Below are 23,322 nucleotides of genomic sequence, written 5' to 3' on the forward strand. Positions count from 1 at the left end.
CCTTACCTAACTAACCCTAACCTACCCAGGTACACATGCCTTACCTAACTAACCCTAACCTACCCAGGTACACATGCCTTACCTAACTAACCCTAACCTACCCAGGTACACATGCCTTACCTAACTAACCCTAACCTACCCAGGTAAACATGGCTCCACTTGCCTTACATAACTAACCCTAACCTACCCAGGTAAACATGCCTTACCTAACTAACCCTAACTTACCCAGGTAAACATGGCTCCACGTGCCTTACCTAACTAACCCTAACTTACCCAGGTAAACATGGCTCCACGTGCCTTACCTAACTAACCCTAACCTACCCTGGTAAACATGTCTCCACTTGCCTTACCTAACTAACCCTAACCTACCCTGGTAAACATGTCTCCACTTGCCTTACCTAACTAACCCTAACCTACCCAGGTAAACATGGCTCCACTTGCCTTACCTAACTAACCCTAACCCTAACCTACCCAGGTAAACATGGCTCCACTTGCCTTACCTAACTAACCCTAACCTACCCAGGTAAACATGGCTCCACTTACCTTACCTAACTAACCCTAACCTACCCAGGTAAACATGGCTCCACATGCCTTACCTAACTAACCCTAACCTACCCAGGTACACGTGCCTTACCTAACTAACCCTAACCTACCCATGTACACATGACTCCACTTGCCTTACCTAACTAACCCTAACTTACCCAGGTAAACATGGCTCCACTTGCCTTACCTAACTAACCCTAACCCTAACCTACCCAGGTAAACATGGCTCCACTTGCCTTACCTAACTAACGCTAACCTACCCAGGTAAACTTGCCTTACCTAACTAACCCTAACCTACCCAGGTAAACATGGCTCCACTTGCCTTACCTAACTAACCCTAACCTACCCTGGTAAACATGGCTCCACTTGCCTTACCTAACTAACCCTAACCTACCCAGGTACACATGACTCCATTTGCCTTACCTAACTAACCCTAACCCTAACCTACCCAGGTAAACATGGCTCCACTTGCCTTACCTAACTAACCCTAACCCTAACCTACCCAGGTACACTTGCCTTACCTAACTAACCCTAACCCTAACCTACCCAGGTAAACATGGCTCCACTTGCCTTACCTAACTAACCATAACCTACCCAGGTAAACATGGCTCCACTTACATTACCTAACTAACCCTAACCTACCCAGGTACACATGACTCCACTTGCCTTACCTAACTAACCCTAACCCTAACCTACCCAGGTACACTTGCCTTACCTAACTAACCCTAACCCTAACCTACCCAGGTAAACATGTCTCCACTTACCTTACCTAACTAACCCTAACCTACCCAGGTAAACATGGCTCCACTTGCCTTACCTAACTAACCCTAACCTACCCAGGTAAACATGGCTCCACTTGCCTTACCTAACTAACCCTATCCTAACCAGGTAAACATGGCTCCACTTGCCTTACCTAACTAACCCTATCCTTCACCCTGCTCCACCCCCCATGTAAATGAACATATTCCTGTTATCTCCTGGTGAATCAACTGGCCTCAGCAGTACATCTTCAGCAAGCCCTGTTCTGTGCAGTTTTATAATGAATCACTGTCCAACTGCTACTTCCTGTCCAGGATAGACTTCTCTCTCTCCCATTCATCCGTTCACCTCTGATGACTTCTCTCTGTCTCCCACCAGGCACCGGGCGGTCAACCTGTTTCTACAGGGATATGAGAAGTCCTGGATTGAGACTGAGGAGCACTACTTTGAGGATAAGCTCATAGAGGACCTGGCTGTAAGTCTTCCTCCATTGATAAGCTCATAGAGGACCTGGCTGTAAGTGTTCCTCCATTGATAAGCTCATAGAGGACCTGGCTGTAAGTGTTCCCCCATTGATAAGCTCATAGAGGACCAGGCTGTAAGTGTTCCTCCATTGATAAGCTCATAGAGGGCCAGGCTGTAAGTGTTCCTCCATTGATAAGCTCATAGAGGACCAGACTGTAAGTGTTCCTCCATTGATAAGCTCATAGAGGACCTGGCTGTAAGTGTTCCCCCATTGATAAGCTCATAGAGGACCAGACTGTAAGTGTTCCTCCATTGATAAGCTCATAGAGGACCAGGCTGTAAGTGTTCCTCCATTGATAAGCTCATAGAGGACCTGGCTGTAAGTGTTCCCCCATTGATAAGCTCATAGAGGACCAGACTGTAAGTGTTCCTCCATTGATAAGCTCATAGAGGACCAGACTGTAAGTGTTCCTCCATTGATAAGCTCATAGAGGACCAGGCTGTAAGTGTTCCTCCATTGATAAGCTCATAGAGGACCAGACTGTAAGTGTTCCTCCATTGATAAGCTCATAGAGGACCAGACTGTAAGTGTTCCTCCATTGATAAGCTCATAGAGGACCAGGCTGTAAGTGTTACTCCATTGATAAGCTCATAGAGGACCAGACTGTAAGTGTTCCTCCATTGATAAGCTCATAGAGGACCAGACTGTAAGTGTTCCTCCATTGATAAGCTCATAGAGGACCAGGCTGTAAGTGTTACTCCATTGATAAGCTCATAGAGGACCAGACTGTAAGTGTTCCTCCATTGATAAGCTCATAGAGGACCAGACTGTAAGTGTTCCTCCATTGATAAGCTCATAGAGGACCAGGCTGTAAGTGTTACTCCATTGATAAGCTCATAGAGGACCAGACTGTAAGTGTTCCTCCATTGATAAGCTCATAGAGGACCAGGCTGTAAGTGTTACTCCATTGATAAGCTCATAGAGGACCAGGCTGTATGTGTTACTCCATTGATAAGCTCATAGAGGACCAGACTGTATGTGTTACTCCATTAATGTGTGAATTCAGGAACACTGTGTGGGAAATCACACGGCAGGGAATTGCTGTGTCTAGTGACGTGTTATTGTGTTGATGCTCTTTTTCCTGCCTGCACACAAACCATGTCCTGATGTTGTTTGCGGAGCATCCATTTGATATTCTGAGCACAGCCACACAGACCATGTCCTGATGTTGTTCGCGGAGCATCCATTTGATATTCTGAGCACAGCCACACAGACCATGTCCTGATGTTGTTCGCGGAGCATCCATTTGATATTCTGAGCACAGCCACACAGACCATGTCCTCATGTTGTTCGCGGAGCATCCATTTGATATTCTGAGCACAGCCACACAGACCATGTCCTGATGTTGTTCGCGGAGCATCCATTTGATATTCTGAGCACAGCCACACAGACCATGTCCTGATGTTGTTCGCGGAGCATCCATTTGATATTCTGAGCACAGCCACACAGACCATGTCCTGATGTTGTTCGCGGAGCATCCATTTGATATTCTGAGCACAGCCACACAGACCATGTCCTCATGTTGTTCGCGGAGCATCCATTTGATATTCTGAGCACAGCCACACAGACCATGTCCTGATGTTGTTCGCGGAGCATCCATTTGATATTCTGAGCACAGCCACACAGACCATGTCCTGATGTTGTTCGCGGAGCATCCATTTGATATTCTGAGCACAGCCACACAGACCATGTCCTGATGTTGTTCGCGGAGCATCCATTTGATATTCTGAGCACAGCCACACAGACCATGTCCTCATGTTGTTCGCGGAGCATCCATTTGATATTCTGAGCACAGCCACACAAACCATGTCCTGATGTTGTTCGCGGAGCATCCATTTGATATTCTGAGCACAGCCACACAGACCATGTCCTCATGTTGTTCGCGGAGCATCCATTTGATATTCTGAGCACAGCCACACAGACCATGTCCTCATGTTGTTCGCGGAGCATCCATTTGATATTCTGAGCACAGCCACACAGACATAGAGCTCTCTGTTTGAAATGAAGTCATGATTGGATTCACCAGGCTCCAGTACCCAGCATTCTTTGTGGGCGAAGTGATTTATTTTTTCTGAAAAGCACAAAGAAACAGACTATTGTTTACAAAACAAAAGCAGTCAACGATGCAACGATGTTACCTGGTCCTTTCAGACAACGTTTCTGAGAATGTCCCCTCAATGCACCGGAGGGAAGGAAGACCTCGTGATGTTATGCTCAGCTCCTTTTCTGGAGGAGACTAGAGAGAGGTACCTGGAATAAACTATGTGGAGGAGACTAGAGAGAGTTACCTGGAATGAACTATGTGGTGGGGACTAGAGAGAGTTACCTGGAATGGACTATGTGGTGGGGACTAGAGAGAGTTACCTGGAATGGACTATGTGGAGGTGACTAAAGAGAGTTATGTGGAATGGACTATGTGGAGGAGACTAGAGAGAGATACCTGGAATAAACTATGTGGAGGAGACTAGAGAGAGGTACCTGGAATGGACTATGTGGAGGAGACTAGAGAGAGGTACCTGGAATGGACTATGTGGAGGAGACTAGAGAGAGTTACCTGGAATGGACTTTGTGGAGGAGACTAGCGAGAGGTACCTGGAATGGACTATGTGAAGGAGACTAGAGAGAGTTACCTGGAATGGACTATGTGGAGGAGACTAGAGAGAGTTACCTGGAATGGACTATGTGGAGGAGACTAGAGTGAGTTACCTGGAATGGACTATGTGGAGGAGACTAGAGAGAGATACCTGGAATGGACTATGTGGAGGAGACTAGAGAGAGTTACCTGGAATGGACTATGTGGAGGAGACTAGAGAGAGGTACCTGGAATGAACTATGTGGAGGAGACTAGAGAGAGTTACCTGGAATGGACTATGTGGAGGAGACTAGAGAGAGTTACCTGGAATACACTATGTGGAGGAGACTAGAGAGAGTTACCTGGAATGGACTATGTGGAGGAGACTAGAGAGAGTTACCTGGAATGGACTATGTGGAGGAGACTAGAGAGAGTTACCTGGAATGAACTATGTGGAGGAGACTAGAGAGAGCTACCTGGAATGAACTATGTGGAGGAGACTAGAGAGAGTTACCTGGAATGGACTATGTGGAGGAGACTAGAGAGAGTTACCTGGAATTAACTATGTGGAGGAGACTAGAGAGAGTTACCTGGAATGGACTATGTGGAGGAGACTAGAGAGAGTTACCTGGAATTAACTATATGGAGGAGACTAGAGAGAGTTACCTCGAATGGACTATGTGGAGGAGACTAGAGAGAGTTACCTGGAATGGACTATGTGGAGGAGACTAGAGAGAGTTACCTGGAATGGACTATGTGGAGGAGACTAGAGAGAGGTACCTGGAATGGACTATGTGGAGGAGACTAGAGAGTGTTACCTGTGTAGATGTAGTGTGGACTAGAAGGTCCTGTAGGAAGATTTTTGACGTTTGTGGATTGTGAAGAACCTATTTTTTTGTTGTTGTTATTCTGTCTTCACAGAGACCGGGAGGAGAGGAGCCTCCTGAAGAAGATGAGGGAGCCAAGAGGATCGACCCTCTTCATCAGCTCATACAGTTATTCAGTAGGACGGCCCTGACTGAGAAGTGGTGGGTATCTCTGCTCTGTAGCTGGTCCTAGTAAACTATAGTCATACCAGGACTGTAACTAATAGTGATGCTAGTAATGTTTCCTTTATAGTGGTGGGCATCTCTGCTCTGTAGCTGGTCCTAGTAAACTATAGTCATACCAGGACTGTAACTAATAGTGATGCTAGTAATGTTTCCTTTATAGTGGTGGGTATCTCTGCTCTGTAGCTGGCCCTAGTAAACTGTAGTCATACCAGGACTGTAACTAATAGTGATGCTAGTAATGTTTCCTTTATAGTGGTGGGCATCTCTGCTCTGTAGCTGGTCCTAGTAAACTATAGTCATACCAGGACTGTAACTAATAGTGATGCTAGTAATGTTTCCTTTATAGTGGTGGGTATCTCTGCTCTGTAGCTGGTCCTAGTAAACTATTGTCATACCAGGACTGTAACTAATAGTGATGCTAGTAATGTTTCCTTTATAGTGGTGGGTATCTCTGCTCTGTAGCTGGTCCTAGTAAACTATAGTCATACCAGGACTGTAACTAATAGTGATGCTAGTAATGTTTCATTTATAGTGGTGGGCATCTCTGCTCTGTAGCTGGTCCTAGTAAACTATAGTCATACCAGGACTGTAACTAATAGTGATGCTAGTAATGTTTCCTTTATAGTGGTGGGTATCTCTGCTCTGTAGCTGGTCCTAGTAAACTATAGTCATACCAGGACTGTAACTAATAGTGATGCTAGTAATGTTTCCTTTATAGTGGTGGGTATCTCTGCTCTGTAGCTGGTCCTAGTAAACTATAGTCAAACCAGGACTGTAACTAATAGTGATGCTAGTAATGTTTCCTTTATAGTGGTGGGTATCTATGCTCTGTAGCTGGTCCTAGTAAACTATAGTCATACCAGGACTGTAACTAATAGTGATGCTAGTAATGTTTCCTTTATAGTGGTGGGTGTCTCTGCTCTGTAGCTGGCCCTAGTAAACTATAGTCATACCAGGACTGTAACTAATAGTGATGCTAGTAATGTTTCCTTTATAGTGGTGGGTATCTCTGCTCTGTAGCTGGTCCTAGTAAACTGTAGTAATACCAGGACTGTAACTAATAGTGATGCTAGTAATGTTTCCTTTATAGTGGTGGGTATCTCTGCTCTGTAGCTGGTCCTAGTAAACTATAGTCATACCAGGACTGTAACTAATAGTGATGCTAGTAATGTTTCCTTTATAGTGGTGGGTATCTCTGCTCTGTAGCTGGTCCTAGTAAACTGTAGTCATACCAGGACTGTAACTAATAGTGATGCTAGTAATGTTTCCTTTATAGTGGTGGGTATCTCTGCTCTGTAGCTGGTCCTAGTAAACTATAGTCATACCAGGACTGTAACTAATAGTGATGCTAGTAATGTTTCCTTTATAGTGGTGGGTATCTCTGCTCTGTAGCTGGCCCTAGTAAACCATAGTAATACCAGGACTGTAACTAATAGTGATGCTAGTAATGTTTCCTTTATAGTGGTGCGTATCTCTGCTCTGTAGCTGGTCCTAGTAAACTATAGTCATACCAGGACTGTAACTAATAGTGATGCTAGTAATGTTTCCTTTATAGTGGTGGGTATCTCTGCTCTGTAGCTGGTCCTAGTAAACTATAGTCATACCAGGACTGTAACTAATAGTGATGCTAGTAATCTTTCCTTTATAGTGGTGGGTATCTCTGCTCTGTAGCTGGTCCTAGTAAACTGTAGTCATACCAGGACTGTAACTAATAGTGATGCTAGTAATGTTTCCTTTATAGTGGTGGGTATCTCTGCTCTGTAGCTGGTCCTAGTAAACTATAGTCATACCAGGACTGTAACTAATAGTGATGCTAGTAATGTTTCCTTTATAGTGGTGGGTATCTCTGCTCTGTAGCTGGCCCTAGTAAACCATAGTAATACCAGGACTGTAACTAATAGTGATGCTAGTAATGTTTCCTTTATAGTGGTGCGTATCTCTGCTCTGTAGCTGGTCCTAGTAAACTATAGTCATACCAGGACTGTAACTAATAGTGATGCTAGTAATGTTTCCTTTATAGTGGTGGGTATCTCTGCTCTGTAGCTGGTCCTAGTAAACTATAGTCATACCAGGACTGTAACTAATAGTGATGCTAGTAATCTTTCCTTTATAGTGGTGGGTATCTCTGCTCTGTAGCTGGTCCTAGTAAACTGTAGTCATACCAGGACTGTAACTAATAGTGATGCTAGTAATGTTTCCTTTATAGTGGTGGGTATCTCTGCTCTGTAGCTGGTCCTAGTAAACTATAGTCATACCAGGACTGTAACTAATAGTGATGCTAGTAATGTTTCCTTCATAGTGGTGGGTATCTCTGCTCTGTAGCTGGCCCTAGTAAACCATAGTAATACCAGGACTGTAACTAATAGTGATGCTAGTAATGTTTCCTTTATAGTGGTGGGTATCTCTGCTCTGTAGCTGGCCCTAGTAAACTGTAGTCATACCAGGACTGTAACACGTTCTATATAATACATCATACTCTCTACCTGGTGGTATAAAACCGTAGTCATACCACGGCTGTAACTGATACTGGTAGTAGTAACACTTCTATTACACTGGAAGGGGATCTGATGTTCTACCTGATGTTCTAGAAGCTTCCTAATTCTACTACTCGATATGGAGCAATAATAATGACCTTATCTCCTGTGTGTTGCAGTAAGCTGGAAGAGGACATTCTCTACATGGCCTATGCTGACATTATGGCTAAGGTACCTCTTGTATTCAGAGTGGTCTTACGTCACAATCCTTTATGTTTAAAAAAAAAATTGATTCATCAATTACTTGATTGGTCCTATCACTTCATTGGTTGATTGATTAATTATTTGATTGGCCCGATCACTTGGTTGATTGATTGGTTATGAATTCTTTCTCTTTCTGTATCATCCATTTCTCCACCAGAGCTGTCATGATGAAGAGGATGAGGATGGAGAGGAGGTGAAGAGTTTTGAAGTAGGTGTCTTCTCTTGAACACCGTCCAACCCATTTAACTTTTGCCCATCCCTCCCCAGAAGCATTTTAAAAGAGGGTGACGTCTTTTAAAATGTGGGTTATTTCGTTTCCCATGGCTTGCAGGCAGCTTTTAAATGACCCCTGAAGAGACGGCAACTAGAGTCTTTTCTGTTGAGATAATGACCCATGAAGAGATGGCAACTAGAGTCTTTTCTGTTGAGATAATGACCCCTGAAGAGATGGCAACTACAGTCATCTCTGAGTTGAGATAATGACCCCTGAAGAGATGGCAACTAGAGTCTTCTCTGTTGAGATAATGACCCCTGAAGAGATGGCACATAGTCTTCTCTCTGAGTTGAGATAATGACCCCTGAAGAGATGGCAACTAGAGTCTTCTCTGTTGAGATAATGACCCCTGAAGAGATGGCACATAGTCTTCTCTCTGAGTTGAGATAATGACCCCTGAAGAGATAGCATGTAGAGTCTTCTCTGTTGAGATAATGACCCTTGAAGATGGCAACTAGAGTCTTATCTGAGTTGAGATAATGACCCCTGAAGAGATGGCACGTAGAGTCTTCTCTGCTGAGATAATGACCCCATGAAGAGATGTTACATAGAGTCTTCTCTGTTGAGATAATGACCCCTGAAGAGATGGCACGTAGAGTCTTCTCTGTTGAGATGGCACGTAGAGTCTTCTCTCTGAGTTGAGTTAATGACCCCTGAAGAGATGGCACGTAGAGTCTTCTCTGTTGAGATAATGACCCCGGAAGAGATGGCACGTAGTCTTCTCTCTGAGTTGAGATAATGACCCCTGAAGAGATGGCACGTAGAGTCTACTCTGTTGAGATAATGACCCCTGAAGAGATGGCACGTAGAGTCTACTCTGTTGAGATAATGACCCCTGAAGAGATGGCATATATTCTTCTCTGTTGAGATAATGACCCCTGAAGAGATGGCACGTAGAGTCTTCTCTGCTGAGATAATGACCCCTGAAGAGATGGCACGTAGAGTCTTCTCTGCTGAGATAATGACCCCTGAAGAGATGGCAACTAGAGTCTTCTCTGTTGAGATAATGACCCCTGATAAGATGGCACGTAGAGTCTTCTCTATTGCGATAATGACCCCTGAAGAGATGGCATGTAGAGTCTTCTCTGTTGAGATAATGACCCCTGAAGAGATGGTACGTAGAGTCTTCTCTGCTGAGATAATGACCCCTGAAGAGATGGCATTTAGAGTCTTCTCTGTTGAGATAATGACCCCTAAAGAGATGGCACGCAGAGTCTTCTCTGCTGAGATAATGACCCCTAAAGAGATGGCACATAGAGTCTTCTCTGCTGAGATAATAAACCCTGAAGAGATGGCACGTAGAGTCTTCTCTGTTGAGATAATGACCCCTGAAGAGATGTTACGTAGAGTCTTCTCTGTTGAGATGGCAACTAGAGTCTTCTCTGTTGAGATAATGACCCCTGAAGAGATGGCACGTAGAGTCTTCTCTATTGCGATAATGACCCCTGAAGAGATGGCATGTAGAGTCTTCTCTGTTGAGATAATGACCCCTGAAGAGATGGTACGTAGAGTCTTCTCTGCTGAGATAATGACCCCTGAAGAGATGGCACGTAGAGTCTTCTCTGTTGAGATAATGACCCCTAAAGAGATGGCACGTAGAGTCTTCTCTGCTGAGATAATGACCCCTGAAGAGATGGAAACTAGAGTCTTCTCTCCGAGTTGACACAATCTTGTGCAATTCAAACTTTCTCACACATCGTTCAATGACATTAATGGGAGACTTGTGGATCTCAAATTGAAGTACCAGTCAGACGATAATGATATGTCTCATCTCTGGTGTAATTTACCATAGATTGACAAAAAAATTTTTTTGATTAATTTAACCTTTATTTAACCTGGCCAGTCAGTTAAGAACACATTTTTATTTACAATGACGGCCTACCCCCGGCCAAACCCGGACGACGCTGGGCCAATTGTGCGCCGCCCTATGGGACTCCCAAACACGGCCGGTTTCTGATACATCCTGGAATCGAACCAGGGGCGTCTGTAATGACGCCTGTAGCACTGAGATGCAGTGCCTTAGACCCCTGCGCCACTCTGGAGCCCCTGTTATAATCTCTGGAACATAGTGTACATCTATATTTTTTCCCCTCGTGTGTTTTTTGTGATCATGCAGCGACACCCATAAAACACTGATATCATCCAGCTACAGAGCAGCGACACACTGATATCATCCAGCTACAGAGCAGTGACACACTGATATCATCCAGCTACAGAGCAGCGACATACTGATATCATCCAGCTACAGAGCAGCGACATACTGATATCATCCAGCTACAGAGCAGCGACACACTGATATCATCCAGCTACAGAGCAGCGACATACTGCTATCATCCAGCTACAGAGCAGCGACATACTGATATCATCCAGCTACAGAGCAGCGACACACTGATATCATCCAGCTACAGAGCAGCAACACCCATAAAACACTGATGATGTTAATCAGCATGGCTCTCAGTGGGCTGCTCACGGCTGTTCCTTAGAACCACTCAGACATCCTGTCCTTATTACGCCATCAGTTTTTCTATTTTCTGAGTATAGCGGGGATCCGTGCACTGTGAAATGATGCCATTCTGTTTCCCCAGCGTGATATAAGCAAAGGTTTAAGCAACAAAATTGCCAAGAAGGAGGAAGAATCTCTGGTAACAAAGTTCTCAAAACAACTGTCTCTGTTGATTTTGCATCTTGTTTCCTTTCCAGTATTTCTGTTTTCACATTCCTTTTGAAGGTTCTTCATTCATATCGTTCATCCCGCTCCTCTCGCTCCCTGTTTTTTTTTCAACACTAGAAAAAAAAAAGGCCAACATTAGGAGAGCGGCCATCTTGCTTTTCCCGAGCTCTTCCATCCCCTTGTGTTCTTCTGCTGTAGCTCAGATGGAAAGCGGGGAAGCAGCCAAGCCTGGGCCCCTATAGCGCTCCCTGCCGCGCTGTTCCCTCAGTCGGGCAGAGTTGTTGCTGCTGTTTGGTTGCCTCTGTTGTCACTGTTTCAGTGGGTGTGCTGGAGACATGACACTGTCCCCCCCCGTTGTCTATCTGTCTCATGTCCCTCAGCACAGACCACCTCACTGTACCAACACACTGTACTAACACACAGACAGACTGCCTGCTCCCATCCAGCTCCAAGCTCCAAGCCCTCTGTAGTCTTAACCAGCCAATGGGGCCCTGTGGTTACGAGTTGCAATATTGTAATACATTAGTCCTCATCAGGCATTATTAGCACTGGTGAAATCCTCCTGAATTCAATTTGAGAGACGTTCATAGAAAACACCTAGGGAAAGGTTATCTTGGACCTGGTACAGGAAGTAAGTCTTCACTTCCAGGGTGGCGTTGAGTGTCTTATAGCCCGATGGGCGCACGGTGGTCTGATAGGACAGGAAGGTGCAGTCTCTCAGGTCTCTCTCTGTCTCCTCCTCTTCCTCTTCCTCCCTCCTGCAGGAAAAAGAGATGGAGAAACAGAAGCTGTTATATCAGCAGGCCAGGTTACACGACCGAGGTGCTGCGGAGATGGTGCTGCAGACTATCAGCGCCAGCAAAGGTAAGCTCTCTGAGTAGAATGGATGAACAGGATGTATACTGAGTGGACAAAACATTAGGAACACCTTCCTAATATTGAGTTGCTGCACCCTCCCCCACCCACCCACCTTTCGGCCCTCAGAACAGCCTCGATTCGTCGGGTCATGGACTCTGCAAGGTGTCGAAAGTGTTCCACAGGGATGCTGGTCCATGTTGACTCCAATGCTTCCCACAGTTGTGTCAAGTTGGCTGGATGTCCTTTGGGGTGGTGGACTATTCTTGATACACACAGGAAACTGTTGAGGGTGAAAAACCCAGCAGAGTTGCAGTTCTTGACACAAACCGGCGCGCCTGGCACCTACTACCATACCCCGTTCAAAGACACTTACATATTTATTTATAATATCTTGCCCTTTCACCCTCTGAACGACACACATACACAATCCATGTCTCAATTGTCTTAAGGGTAAAAAATCCTTCTTTAACCCGTCTCCTCCCCTTCATCTACACTGATTGAAGTGGATTTAACAAGTGGCATCAACAAGGGATCGTAGCTTTCACCTGGTCAGTCTGTCATGGAAAGAGCAGCCATGTGATGATGAATACATTGGACATCTTAGTGACCATAACTCTCACAATAAAGCAGAGACCTGTCCACAGTAGGTAGCTACATTGTGACGTACCGTATCAAAGTGTATTTGTCACGTGTGCCGAATACAACAGCTGTGGTAGACCTCACAGTGAAATGCTGAATACAACAGGTGTAGTAGACCTTACAGTGAAATGCCGAATACAACAGGTGTAGTAGACCTCACAGTGAAATGCTGAATACAACAGGTGTAGTAGACCTTACAGTGAAATGCTGAATACAACAGGTGTATTAACCTTACAGTGAAATGCTGAATACAACAGGTGTAGTAGACCTCACAGTGAACTGCTGAATACAACAGGTGTAGTAGACCTTACAGTGAAATGCTGAATACAACAGGTGTAGTAGACCTCACAGTGAACTGCTGAATACAACAGGTGTAGTAGACCTCACAGTGAACTGCTGAATACAACAGGTGTATTAACCTTACAGTGAAATGCTGAATACAACAGGTGTAGTAGACCTCACAGTGAACTGCTGAATACAACAGGTGTAGTAGACCTTACAGTGAAATGCTGAATACAACAGGTGTAGTAGACCTCACAGTGAACTGCTGAATACAACAGGTGTAGTAGACCTCACAGTGAACTGCTGAATACAACAGGTGTAGTAGACCTTACAGTGAAATGCTGAATACAACAGGTGTATTAACCTTACAGTGAAATGCTGAATACAACAGGTGTAGTAGACCTCACAGTGAACTGCTGAATACAACAGGTGTAGTAGACCTTACAGTGAAATGCTGAATACAACAGGTGTAGTAGACCTCACAGTGAACTGCTGAATACAACAGGTGTAGTAGACCTCACAGTGAACTGCTGAATACAACAAGTGTAGTAGACCTCACAGTGAAATGCTGAATACAACAGGTGTAGTAGACCTTACGGTGAAATGCCGAATACAACAGGTGTAGTAGACCTCACAGTGAAATGCTGAATACAACAGGTGTAGTAGACCTCACAGTGAAATGCTGAATACAACAGGTGTAGTAGACCTCACAGTGAACTGCTGAATACAACAGGTGTAGTAGACCTCACAGTGAAATGCCGAATACAACAGGTGTAGTAGACCTCACAGTGAAATGCTGAATACAACAGGTGTAGTAGACCTCACAGTGAACTGCTGAATACAACAGGTGTAGTAGACCTTACGGTGAAATGCCGAATACAACAGGTGTAGTAGACCTCACAGTGAAATGTTGAATACAACAGGTGTAGTAGACTTTACAGTGAAATGCTGAATACGACAGGTGTAGTAGACCTCACAGTGAACTGCTGAATACAACAGGTGTAGTAGACCTCACAGTGAACTGCTGAATACAACAAGTGTAGTAGACCTCACAGTGAAATGCTGAATACAACAGGTGTAGTAGACCTCACAGTGAAATGCTGAATACAACAGGTGTAGTAGACCTCACAGTGAAATGCTGAATACAACAGGTGTAGTAGACCTTACGGTGAAATGCCGAATACAACAGGTGTAGTAGACCTTACAGTGAAATGCTGAATACAACAGGTGTAGACCTTACAGTGAAATGCTGAATACAACAGGTGTAGTAGACCTTACAGTGAAATGCTGAATACAACAGGTGTAGTAGACCTTACAGTGAAATGCTGAATACAACAGGTGTAGTAGACCTCACAGTGAAATGCTGAATACAACAGGTGTAGTAGACCTTACAGTGAAATGCTGAATACAACAGGTGTAGACCTTACAGTGAAATGCTGAATACAACAGGTGTAGTAGACCTTACAGTGAAATGCTGAATACAACAGGTGTAGTAGACCTCACAGTGAAATGCTGAATACAACAGGTGTAGTAGACCTTACAGTGAAATGCTGAATACAACAGGTGTAGGTAGACCTCACAGTGAAATGCTGAATACAACAGGTGTAGTAGACCTTACAGTGAAATGCTGAATACAACAGGTGTAGTAGACCTCACAGTGAAATGCTGAATACAACAGGTGTAGACCTCACAGTGAAATGCTGAATACAACAGGTGTAGTAGACCTTACAGTGAAATGCTGAATACAACAGGTGTAGTAGACCTTACAGTGAAATCCTGAATATAACAGGTGTAGTAGACCTTACAGTGAAATCCTGAATATAACAGGTGTAGTAGACCTTACAGTGAAATGCTTACTTACAGGCCCTTAACCAACAGTGCAGTTTTTAAGTAAAAAAAATAGGTAATAGGTGAACAATAGATAAGTAAAGAAATAAAAACCAACAGGAAAAAGACAGTGGCGTACTATACCCAGTATGAAGGTGTTGTTTTCCCCACCAGGTGAGATGGGTCCCATGGTGGCCTCTACTCTGAAGCTGGGGATAGCTGTCCTCAATGGAGGCAACTCTACTGTTCAGCAGGTAGGTTTATCAAACATTAAACTGTATCAATCTACCATCGATCACTTATAGACCTGGTATCTACCATTAAACTGTATCAGTCACTTATTGACCTGGTATCTACCATTAAACTGTATCAGTCACTTATTGACCTGGTATCTACCATTAAACTGTATCAGTCACTTATTGACCTGGTATCTACCATTAAACTGTATCAGTCACTTATTGACCTGGTATCTACCATTAAACTGTATCAGTCACTTATTGACCTGGCATCTACCATTAAACTGTACCAGTCACTTATTGACCTGGTATCTACCATTAAACTGTATCAGTCACTTATTGACCTGGTATCTACCATTAAACTGTACCAGTCACTTATTGACCTGGTATCTACCATTAAACTGTATCAGTCACTTATTGACCTGGTATCTAACATTAAACTGCATCAGTCACTTATTGACCTGGTATCTGACATTAAACTGTATCAGTCACTTATTGACCTGGTATCTAACATTAAACTCTCTCATGTCTCTGTAGTGTTTACTCTCTCATGTCTCTGTGTTTCTGTAGTGTTTACTATCTCATGTCTCTGTGTTTCTGTAGTGTTTACTCTCTCATGTCTCTGTAGTGTTTACTCTCTAATGTCTCTGTAATGTTTACTCTCTCATGTCTCTGTGTTTCTGAAGTGTTTACTCTCTCATGTCTCTGTAGTGTTTACTCTCTAATGTCTCTGTAGTGTCTACTCTCTAATGTCTCTGTAGTGTCTACTCTCTCATGTCTCTGTAGTGTTTACTCTCTCATGTCTCTGTGTTTCTGTAGTGTTTACTCTCTAATGTCTCTGTAGTGTCTACTCTCTCATGTCTCTGTAGTGTCTACTCTCTCATGTCTCTGTAGTGTTTACTCTCTCATGTCTCTGTAGTGTTTACTCTCTCATGTCTCTGTAGTGTTTACTCTCTCATGTCTCTGTGTTTCTGTAGTGTTTACTCTCTAATGTCTCTGTAGTGTCTACTCTCTCATGTCTCTGTAGTGTCTACTCTCTAATGTCTCTGTAGTGTCTACTCTCTCATGTCTCTGTAGTGTTTACTCTCTCATGTCTCTGTAGTGTTTACTCTCTCATGTCTCTGTAGTGTTTACTCTCTCATGTCTCTGTGTTTCTGTAGTGTTTACTCTCTCATGTCTCTGTGTCTCTGTCGTGTTTACTCTCTCATGTCTCTGTAGTGTTTACTCTCTCATGTCTCTGTAGTGTTTACTCTCTCATGTCTCTGTGTTTCTGTAGTGTTTACTCTCTCATGTCTCTGTGTCTCTGTCGTGTTTACTCTCTCATGTCTCTGTCGTGTTTACTCTCTCATGTCTCTGTAGTGTTTACTCTCTCATGTCTCTGTGTTTCTGTAGTGTTTACTCTCTCATGTCTCTGTAGTGTCTACTCTCTCATGTCTCTGTGTCTCTGTAGTGTTTACTCTCTCATGTCTCTGTGTCTCTGTAGTGTTTACTCTCTCATGTCTCTGTGTCTCTGTAGTGTTTACTCTCTCATGTCTCTGTGTTTCTGTAGTGTTTACTCTCTCATGTCTCTGTGTCTCTGTAGTGTTTACTCTCTCATGTCTCTGTGTTTCTGTAGTGTTTACTTTCTCCTGTCTCTGTGTTTCTGTAGTGTTTACTTTCTCATGTCTCTGTAGTGTTTACTCTCTCATGTCTCTGTGTCTCTGTAGTGTTTACTCTCTCATGTCTCTGTGTTTCTGTAGTGTTTACTTTCTCCTGTCTCTGTGTCTCTGTAGTGTTTACTTTCTCATGTCTCTGTAGTGTTTACTCTCTCATGTCTCTGTGTTTCTGTAGTGTTTACTCTCTAATGTCTCTGTAGTGTTTACTTTCTCATGTCTCTGTAGTGTTTACTCTCTCATGTCTCTGTGTTTCTGTAGTGTTTACTTTCTCATGTCTCTGTAGTGTTTACTCTCTCATGTCTCTGTGTCTCTGTAGTGTTTACTCTCTCATGTCTCTGTAGTGTTTACTCTCTCATGTCTCTGTGTGTTTCTCTGACAGAAAATGCTGGACTACCTGAAAGACAAGAAGGATGTGGGCTTCTTCCAGAGTCTGGCTGGTCTGATGCAGTCCTGCAGGTACTGGTGTACCCTCCTCCACCTCTCGTCGCTCGCTTGCCCCGTTCGGTGGAGTGTACGGTGTGTAAATATGTCATTAACCTCTCTGTCTCTCTGTTCCAGTGTTCTAGACCTGAATGCGTTTGAGCGCCAGAATAAAGCAGAGGGACTGGGCATGGTGACAGAGGAGGGATCAGGTACATATTAACTACTGACAGGTAGTAACACTATGGAACTGTTATTGAAGCTAATATCCTACTGTCTCTGCACAGCACATGGTGACAGAGGAGGGATCAGGTACATATTAACTACTGACAGGTAGTAACACTATGGAACTGTTATTGAAGGTGATATCCTACTGTCTCTGCACAACACATGGTGACAGAGGAGGGATCAGGTACATATTAACTACTGACAGGTAGAAACACTATGGAACTGTTATTAAAGGTAATATCCTACTGTCTCTGCACAACACATGGTGACAGAGGAGGGATCAGGTACATATTAACTACTGACAGGTAGAAACACTATGGAACTGTTATTAAAGGTAATATCCTACTGTCTCTGCACAACATATGGTGAATATGGGAGAGTTCATCGCCATAATGTCTTCACAATATATTCACTATTAAAGAGGGAAAGAATGATATCATATCAGAACACATATGGACATAATAGAAGATTAAACATATACGTTGTATATATAAGATATTTAAGTTACATATTTAAGATATGTTTAATATTTACCTCGTTGTAGTTGTGCCTTGTCAAAATTCATCCTCGTTTTCTTCCTTTGTCTTTTCGTTTTGTCATCACATTGACTGAACAGGAGTTATGATGGATTTGCACATGACACTGAAAATACAACGTCTCTTGTATCTGTGTCGTCTGTCTACGTGCAATTATCACATTTCATGTCCTGGTGTACACGTCAAATGTCTTTGTACTCCTCAGTTATTTACTAACCTCCATGTGTTGTCTATGGGTTCCACATTCTACCTGTATTGTGGTCAATGTTGTATTGAAAGGCTGAATGGGTGGACAACACTTCTAAGAATGAATCAAAGTTGATGGTAATTTATAGAGCGCTTTTCCAATATGCTAGTCAGGCAGTGTAGGAACAAACTCCCTGTGTTTTCTCTTTGACAAAACTTTATTTTTTTTAAAGGATACATTGACAACAATTGCTAATCATTGCAAAACTTAGTATAAATTATTTTTTTTTGCAAACAAAATAAAACCTTCAAAATCCTCATTGTGAATGTTAGCCAGAAGAGTGGCATCTGGAAGGGTTTTTGTCATACACACTGCTGTGTTTACTGTTTTTATGGTACTTCCTTCCTGGTTTATATTCCTATATTACTTCTCATATGCACTAGAGGAAATGTCAGCATTTTGCTCTTTTTTTTGTTGTTTAGTTTTCTCTCCCTCATTTTAATACACAATGTTTCATAGTGGATCACACATGTTGCCACTACTTGATTGAAACAGAATCCAGTTTCTTTTTTTGGGGGGGGGGGGGGGGGGGTTTATGAATGATCAACCAACTGTTTAGTCACAGTACCCTATTCTAAATTCTCTACAATGTGCAGTCTTCTAGCACTCTGACCAACTCTTTTCCTATTCTAAATTCTCTACAATGTGCAGTCTTCTAGAACTCTGATCAACTCTTTTCCTGTTCTAAATTCTCTACAATGTGCAGTCTTCTAGAACTCTGACCAACTCTTTTCCTGTTCTAAATTCTCTACAATGTGCAGTCTTCTAGAACTCTGACCAACTCTTTTCCTGTTCTAAATTCTCTACAATGTACAGTCTTCTAGAACTCTGACCAACTCTTTTCCTGTTCTAAATTCTCTACAATGTGCAGTCTTCTAGAACTCTGACCAACTCTTTTCCTGTTCTAAATTCTCTACAATGTGCAGTCTTCTAGAACTCTGACCAACTCTTTTCCTGTTCTAAATTCTCTACAATGTGCAGTCTTCTAGAACTCTGACCAACTCTTTTCCTGTTCTAAATTCTCTACAATGTGCAGTCTTCTAGAACTCTGACCAACTCTTTTCCTGTTCTAAATTCTCTACAATGTGCAGTCTTCTAGAACTCATGACAATTCTCCTCTGTGCTATACTTGACCCTAAACAGATTTATTTGCAAAACACAAAGAAACAAAGCGATATGAAAACCATATTGAAAGCTATTTGTAATCTGTTTGACCTCTGCTTTCTTTCTTTCCTTTTTTCTCTTTGATTTAATGTACTGTCTTCCCCTCCTCAGTCATCACTCATGAGCGTGGTAATTATGACTTCTGCCATTTTCCTGTCGTTCGTTCGTTAGCTTTGTGTTGTTAGATGTGATTAGCTGTCCAGGTCGTGAGTCAAACACCTCCTCCTTCCCTTTATCCTGCTGCTCTGCCTTACTATAGCATGACGCTGTCAATCTGTTCTGAGGTCTGGTGTACCTCTCTCTCTCACCTCTTCTCTCTCTCTCTCTTTCTCTCTCTCTCTCACCTCTTCTCTCTTTCACCTCTTCTCTCTCTCTCTCTCACCTCTTCTCTCTCTCTCTCTCTCTCTCTCTCTCTCTCGCTCTCTCTCTCACCTCTTCTCTCTCTCTCACCTCTTCTCTCTCTCTCACCTTTTCTCTCTCTCTCTCTCTCTCTCTCTCTCTCTCTCTCTCTCTCTCTCTCTCCTCTTCTCTCTCTCTCACCTCTTCTCTCTTTCACCTCTTCTCTCTCTCTCTCTCACCTCTTCTCTCTCTCTCTCACCTCTTCTCTCTTTCACCTCTTCTCTCTCTTTCTCTCTCACCTCTTCTCTCTCTCTCTCTCACCTCTTCTCTCTTTCACCTCTTCTCTCTCTCTCTTTCTCTCTCACCTCTTCTCTCTCTCTTTCTCTCTCTCTCACCTCTTCTCTCTCTCTCTCTCACCTATTCTCTCTCTCACCTCTTTTCTCTCTCTCTCTCTCTCACCTCTTCTCTCTCTCACCTCTTCTCTCTCTCTCTCTCACCTATTCTCTCTCTCACCTCTTCTCTCTCTCTCACCTCTTCTCTCTCTCTCTTCTCTCTTCTCTAATCTCTCTCTCTATCCAACCTAAAGCCATGTAATGCTGTTGTAGAGCTGTACTGTAGGCAACCAGCCTCTCTCTCTCTCTCTCTCTCTCTCTCTCTCTCCCTCTCTCATCCCTCTTGGGGTTTGTATCTGGCTGTAACTCTAGATGTAAGATCAGTGAGCTGTTTTGAAGTGAAGTGGTGGTCTGTTCTGGTCCCCCGTCATGGCAGTTGGCTGGATGTGTGTTATTCATATATATATATGGAGAACTTGTGGTGTCCTCCCTTCTCTGTAGTCTGTTGTGCATTAAGACCTTGTGGCTGATTGGCTTCAGTGGTCTGATCTGCGCCTAGTGGAAGGTTTACCCACTCATCCACGTGTCTCCCCTCTGATTGGTCCAGCTGTTGACTATGTGTTCTGTGATTGGTCCAGCTGTTGACTCTGTGTTCTGTGATTGGTCCAGCTGTTGACTCTGTGTTCTGTGATTGGTCCAGCTGTTGACTCTGTGTTCTGTGATTGGTCCAGCTGTTGACTCTGTGTTCTGTGATTGGTCCAGCTGTTGACTCTGTGTTCTGTGATTGGTCCAGCTGTTGACTCTGTGTTCTGTGATTGGTCCAGCTGTTGACTCTGTGTTCTGTGATTGGTCCAGCTGTTGACTCTGTGTTCTGTGATTGGTCCAGCTGTTGACTCTGTGTTCTGTGATTGGTCCAGCTGTTGACTCTGTGTTCTGTGATTGGTCCAGCTGTTGACTCTGTGTTCTGTGATTGGTCCAGCTGTTGACTCTGTGTTCTGTGATTGGTCCAGCTGTGACGTAGTCGATGTTGTTGAATCCTTTGTTGTTGTTTTTTGTTTCCGTACTTTAGTTTTTTTATGTTTTAAATTGTCAATTTTTCTATGAAATTTCCCCCAATTATTTATGTTGTGTTTTTTAACTGATATTGTATTTTCATTCACGTTTCTGTTGTTGTTGTTGATTTACACTCAATATCTCTTTGAAAAGTCCATATTAGTTTGTATGATATACCAGAGGAAGCTAAATGCTAATGGATGACAGTCGCTTCATTACATGGTAATAATTACTGGCTACTGGCACATTAGGCTTTCCTAGTATTAACATTATTCATGAACCTTTATGAGATTTATAAAAAAAAGTCATGACAACATATGTGAAATATTCACAGGAAACATACAGCCTTCTGTTGACTAATATTCAAATCCAATTGTATTTGTCACATGGGCTGAATAAAACAGGTGTCGAGCTTACACTGAAATACTTACTTACAAGCCCTTAACCAACAATGCAGTTTTAAGAAAAATACCCCCCAAAAATAAGAAATAAAATGAACAAATAATTAAAGAGCAGCAGTAAAATAACAATAGCGAGGCTATATACAGGGGGTACCGGTACAGAGTGAATGTGGAGGCTATATACAGGGGGTACCGGTACAGAGTGAATGTGGATGCTATATACAGGGGGTACCGGTACAGAGTCAATGTGGAGGCTATATACAGGGTGTACCAGTACAGAGTCAATGTGGAGGCTATATACAGGGGGTACCGGTACAGAGTCAATGTGGAGGCTATATACAGGGGGTACCGGTACAGAGTCAATGTGGAGGCTATATACAGGGGGTACCGGTACAGAGTGAATGTGGATGCTATATACAGGGGGTACCGGTACAGAGTCAATGTGGAGGCTATATACAGGGTGTACCAGTACAGAGTCAATGTGGAGGCTATATACAGGGGGTACCGGTACAGAGTCAATGTGGAGGCTATATACAGGGGGTACCGGTACAGAGTCAATGTGGAGGCTATATACAGGGGGTACCGGTACAGAGTCAATGTGGAGGCTATATACAGGGGGTACCGGTACAGAGTCAATGTGGAGACTATATACAGGGGTTACCGGTACAGAGTCAATGTGGAGACTATATACAGGGTACTACGGTACAGAGTCAATGTGGAGGCTATATACAGGGGGTACCGGTACAGAGTCAATGTGGAGACTATATACAGGGGTTACCGGTACAGAGTCAATGTGGAGACTATATACAGGGGGGTACCGGTACAGAGTCAATGTGCAAGGGAAACATATAGCCCTCTGTTGACCAATTAGCCACTTCATGAGACTTCATATCTGGTCTATCATGGTGAAATATGCCTGAAAGTGCACTTACCAAATATACCTTCTAGTGTTACCTTGTATTCCTGCTTTCTAAACCATTAGAAATACTAGTAGTAATTTGATATAGGTGTTTTTCTCCCATAGGCTGGCCATTGTAAAGTAGCAAGCCTTAACTGTGCAGTCACACCGGTCGTTTATAATCTCCCTGAAATACATCAAAGTAGATATCTATATCCCGGTGATTATCTCTGTATTAATTCACTGTATCATCTGAAGCACTTTCAAGCCTGTTTTATTTCTCTCTCTCCTACATGAAATTCAGACACCAGAGATATCTTTATGTTGTCAGAGTTGGTAACATTACAGTGGGACGTGTCACACACCCCCCCCAGCGTGATACCAGTCTGTCAGCTTCTTTTCATTAGCATCGTTTAGAGGCAGCCTTTTAAACACAGTCCGTATACTGCAGCCCTGCTGGTCATGCTTAGTTGTCCCAGCTTAGACTCAATACTACTGCTTCTACAAGGACCTAATATAAAAGAGGTCAACAAATCTGTTTACCCTCTATTTGCAAAATCGTACTTTAGTGGCTCAAAGACTCCGGGTATAAAATGCTGCTTCGGTTAGTACCGCTTCACCTCAGATCACTCCCATGTTTCTCACCCATTCCAGACTCTGTGAATCATGTGATGTGTGTGCCAGGTGTATCATGTGTGGTGTATCTTGTGTCCCAGGTGTATCATGTGTGCCAGGTGTATCTTGTGTCCCAGGTGTATCATGTGTGCCAGGTGTATCTTGTGTCCCAGGTGTATCATGTGTGCCAGGTGTATCTTGTGTCCCAGGTGTATCATGTGTGCCAGGTGTATCTTGTGTCCCAGGTGTATCATGTGTCCCAGGTGTATCTTGTGTATCATGTGTGCCAGGTGTATCATGTGTCCCAGGTGTATCATGTGTGCCAGGTGTATCTTGTGTCCCAGGTGTATCATGTGTGCCAGGTGTATCTTGTGTCCCAGGTGTATCATGCGTGCCAGGTGTATCTTGTGTCCCAGGTGTATCATGTGTGCCAGGTGTATCTTGTGTCCCAGGTGTA

General features: G+C 43.4%; 1 protein-coding gene across 6 annotated transcripts in view; it reads left to right on the top strand.

Moving 5' to 3' along the window:
• The window catches only part of LOC139571652 (ryanodine receptor 2-like), a 216,717-nt gene that overhangs the window by 150,972 nt on the left and 42,423 nt on the right, over window positions 1-23,322 (top strand). For 3 of the 6 annotated variants that reach the window (XM_071394720.1, XM_071394716.1, XM_071394721.1), the window contains 10 exons: window positions 1,681-1,777; window positions 5,322-5,428; window positions 8,106-8,157; window positions 8,348-8,398; window positions 11,050-11,106; window positions 11,900-11,999; window positions 14,916-14,995; window positions 17,012-17,088; window positions 17,191-17,264; window positions 19,339-19,356. In XM_071394720.1, the coding sequence (XP_071250821.1) occupies window positions 1,681-1,777; window positions 5,322-5,428; window positions 8,106-8,157; window positions 8,348-8,398; window positions 11,050-11,106; window positions 11,900-11,999; window positions 14,916-14,995; window positions 17,012-17,088; window positions 17,191-17,264; window positions 19,339-19,356 (713 nt within the window). The remainder of the gene's footprint in view (window positions 1-1,680; window positions 1,778-5,321; window positions 5,429-8,105; window positions 8,158-8,347; window positions 8,399-11,049; window positions 11,107-11,899; window positions 12,000-14,915; window positions 14,996-17,011; window positions 17,089-17,190; window positions 17,265-19,338; window positions 19,357-23,322) is intronic. The other 3 variants (XM_071394717.1, XM_071394718.1, XM_071394719.1) reach the window with 3 other exon arrangements.

The sequence above is a fragment of the Salvelinus alpinus genome, chromosome 3 (assembly GCF_045679555.1).
Source record: "Salvelinus alpinus chromosome 3, SLU_Salpinus.1, whole genome shotgun sequence".
NCBI lineage: Eukaryota > Metazoa > Chordata > Actinopteri > Salmoniformes > Salmonidae > Salvelinus > Salvelinus alpinus.